Here is a 2,887-nt window from a genome sequence, read left to right on the forward strand (position 1 = left end):
TTAGATTAAAAGTCGCTTAGGTGGGAATGGTTCAAGGAGCAACCCTTCCAAAGATTTCACTCTTGTTATACCAACATAACTAATACCGGTTGACATTTCTTTAACTCCAATATTAACGTAAGCCTGTAACAAAATAACTATTTTTATCCTGTACAACACTGCATTGATATTTAGGTTTAAATTGGCATACCGTACCTTCTGAAGACTAAGACTTTGAGATTTATGGATGCAGCAAACAAAACATAATGTTAGAGGGAATTGTGTCCTAGTACAAGATTGTCCACTTTTGTCCTTCCATGATTTGGTTACTGGTATTATAGGAACTAATCCATCAACTGATGGTCCATCATAGTTACCTAGTTTGCAGATAATAACTGCAGGTAAAACATTTGGTGGACAACAATTTTCATGGTACAATATGTCCACTACTGTTGCCATTGCACCATTGACAAGTCCTTTTTCAGTCCAGGTGTTTATGTTGAGCATAACTCTTGAACATTTTGATAAGTATAGAACTGGTGGAAGTCCTTCTGCATCATCAATACTTCCACTTGACGCAGATTTGCAGTTGTGTAGAGATGGAATTCTTGCTATGGGACAAAGGCAATTGTTCTCATCTTTCAGATTCTCCAGTCTTAATCGATTGTGGTGCAGAACTTCTAGCCGAGTTGAATAAAGATAAACGGCATCAAGAAATGAAAGTCGTTCTTCTTTGGACACACTTGTGGTAAATCTTTGTTTTAAAATATCATAGTCAGCAATAGAAACTGTTCCATCACCAACATTGTTTAGTAATTGTTGAAATGAAGTATCTTTCTGTCTATGAATTGTCTTTAACACAATTACTCCTTGGAAATTATCAAAAATTAATTTCCCACGTAGTCTTTCTGAACTTAATACCTTATCTGAATAAACTGGAGTATCTGCAACTGGTGCAAGTTGTTTAGCATCACCAAAAAGATATACAAAACACGAAGAGAAATCTTCTCCTGTGAATCCTTTAGCTTCTTGTATTCTCTTTTCATATGCATAGCGTTGCAACCAATCATACTGTATTCATCTATTAATCTAAATTTAATTTTTTCAAATTTCTTCTGAATGTTATGAGAAGCTTGTCCTTTGAGAGGGCCAAAGTCTTTGGTCTTCAAATTGATATGTAAAGCAGAATGGTACGTTGAACCATTAACATTTTTGGCGCTAACACCAGTTGGAGTCATTATAATGTATGATCCCTCACCTAATTGAGTATAAATTTTATGGGTCATAGCATGAATAACCAGACTCTTACCAGTTCCTACAAAAGAATAATAATTAAAATTAGTTAAATATTCACCAGTATTACATATTTAAAAGGTAGTTTAAATGTATTTTGTTTTAAACTTACCAGCTCTGCCTTGAACAATTATTCGTTTTGGCAACAAAAAATTGGGTGAAAATTGGGTGTCATTTAAAGACTTTAATTGTAAGTCCAACAATTCCATGACACTTTGCTGTTCAGGTGAGAAAACAACGTTGGGCGGTGTTATTGGTATTGCTGAGGTGGTTTCTTGCTCCTTTGCCAGTTGAATGAAGGTACTTAAAAATGGTATTCCTCCCAAAGATTCATATTTCTGTAGTGGAGCATGCCAATCATTGTTAATATCTATGTCTCGCCTACCAAGTTCTACTTTCTCCACAATTTGGCCTGGACCCATTCTGGAAATTGTCATCCATTCTTCGATGGAGTAGTAATCTTCATTAATATCAACTATATTTTCAAATCCAGAATCTTGTGGGCTTACTTCATCCAAATTGCATTTGACTAAACTGTTTGATCTAATAAGTTCCATGTTTGCATCATAGATATCTTTCCATTGCAATTCATTTTGAATGAACTCTTCTTCATGTCTCCATGTAATGTACATTAAAACTTGTTGACGATAATACAACTCATTGTGATCATCTTCACCTGGCTTCAGTTGATAATTAGGATATATTTGGAGTATTGCTTCTTTTCCATATTTTTCACCTGAAGACAAATTAAAGTTCTTTGCCATATAGCACAGACTTTCATTATCATATTGAATTGCTCTGTCTTTATATCTTTCAAAGATTGTCTTTGGTTGTTTACGATTGTCTTGAGGAATAAATATCCATTCACCAGACTTACGTGAAAAGTTTACTGTTATAAAGTTTCTCCCTCCAGCTGAGTACAGTCTTCTACCACTAATGAGATGGCAAGTCTCTTGCGCACTGTAGTCTCTTTCTGAACAACATTGTATGTAGAGCCTTTGAATTATACTTTTAACAAACTTGTCATCATCTGTGTTTTGCAGTTAACTTTTTAGAATGTCTATTAACTGTTTAGATTCCTTTTCAGGCTGAGAAATATACTTTGCTAAGTAGTTAATAAGAGCTTGTTTTGAAAGAACAGGGGTAAAATCAATATTGGCTCGCCATGTTTGAAGTATGTAAGGATTAAAATTATTTAGTAAAGGATCATTCCTTTCAGTGACTAGTTCATATTGGTTATTTTCATTAAGCACTAAATCTCTTGCTTCTTGAAGAGCCTTTGGAAATTTAAATCGACAGCCTTTCGACTTAGTTTTTTTGTTATACCTTATACAGTAGCCATCACTGCATTTGGAATGACGTTGCACCTTGTTTAAGAGTTGAGCAAGATCCTTTTGCATGTCGTCAACTTCATTTACTTGAATTCTGCAAGGATGAACTGGGGCAAGCCTTTCATTTATATTGGGATGCATTGTTTTTACAAATTGATCGAAGAATTTGATGATTGATCTTTTTTCTTCAAGAGTTGCGTTACTTAGGTTTGTCAGGTCTGGAGCATCATCTAACCATAATAAGCCATGGATATGTGGGCTTCCCCTTAGGAAAATAAATAACA

The 2,887-nt window shown here is 34.6% G+C and overlaps 1 protein-coding gene across 1 annotated transcript; it reads right to left on the bottom strand.

Annotated features, from left to right (window-relative positions):
- On the bottom strand, positions 1–2,744 carry LOC127748747 (uncharacterized). Its single transcript, XM_052263506.1, has 6 exons — positions 2,321–2,744; positions 1,385–2,245; positions 1,289–1,294; positions 901–1,237; positions 196–820; positions 1–123 (listed from the first exon to the last, which is right to left on the bottom strand). The coding sequence occupies exons 1-6, from the start codon at positions 2,742–2,744 to the stop codon at positions 1–3; spliced, it is 2,376 nt and encodes a 791-aa protein (XP_052119466.1).
- Positions 2,745–2,887: the final 143 nt, after the last annotated feature.

Source organism: Frankliniella occidentalis, unplaced genomic scaffold, assembly GCF_000697945.3.
Source record: "Frankliniella occidentalis isolate FOCC.00 unplaced genomic scaffold, Focc_3.1 Scaffold12, whole genome shotgun sequence".
Lineage (NCBI taxonomy): Eukaryota > Metazoa > Arthropoda > Insecta > Thysanoptera > Thripidae > Frankliniella > Frankliniella occidentalis.

Coding starts and splice junctions, on each gene's coding strand:
- LOC127748747 (XM_052263506.1), bottom strand. CDS start 2,744: ATGCATCCCAATATAAATGAAAGGCTTGCCCCAGTTCATCCTTGCAGA. Junction 2,246..2,320: donor GTTAATAGACATTCTAAAAA/GTTAACTGCAAA, acceptor AATGTTGTTCAG/AAAGAGACTACAGTGCGCAA. Junction 124..195: donor AAAGTCTTAGTCTTCAGAAG/GTACGGTATGCC, acceptor ATTTTGTTACAG/GCTTACGTTAATATTGGAGT.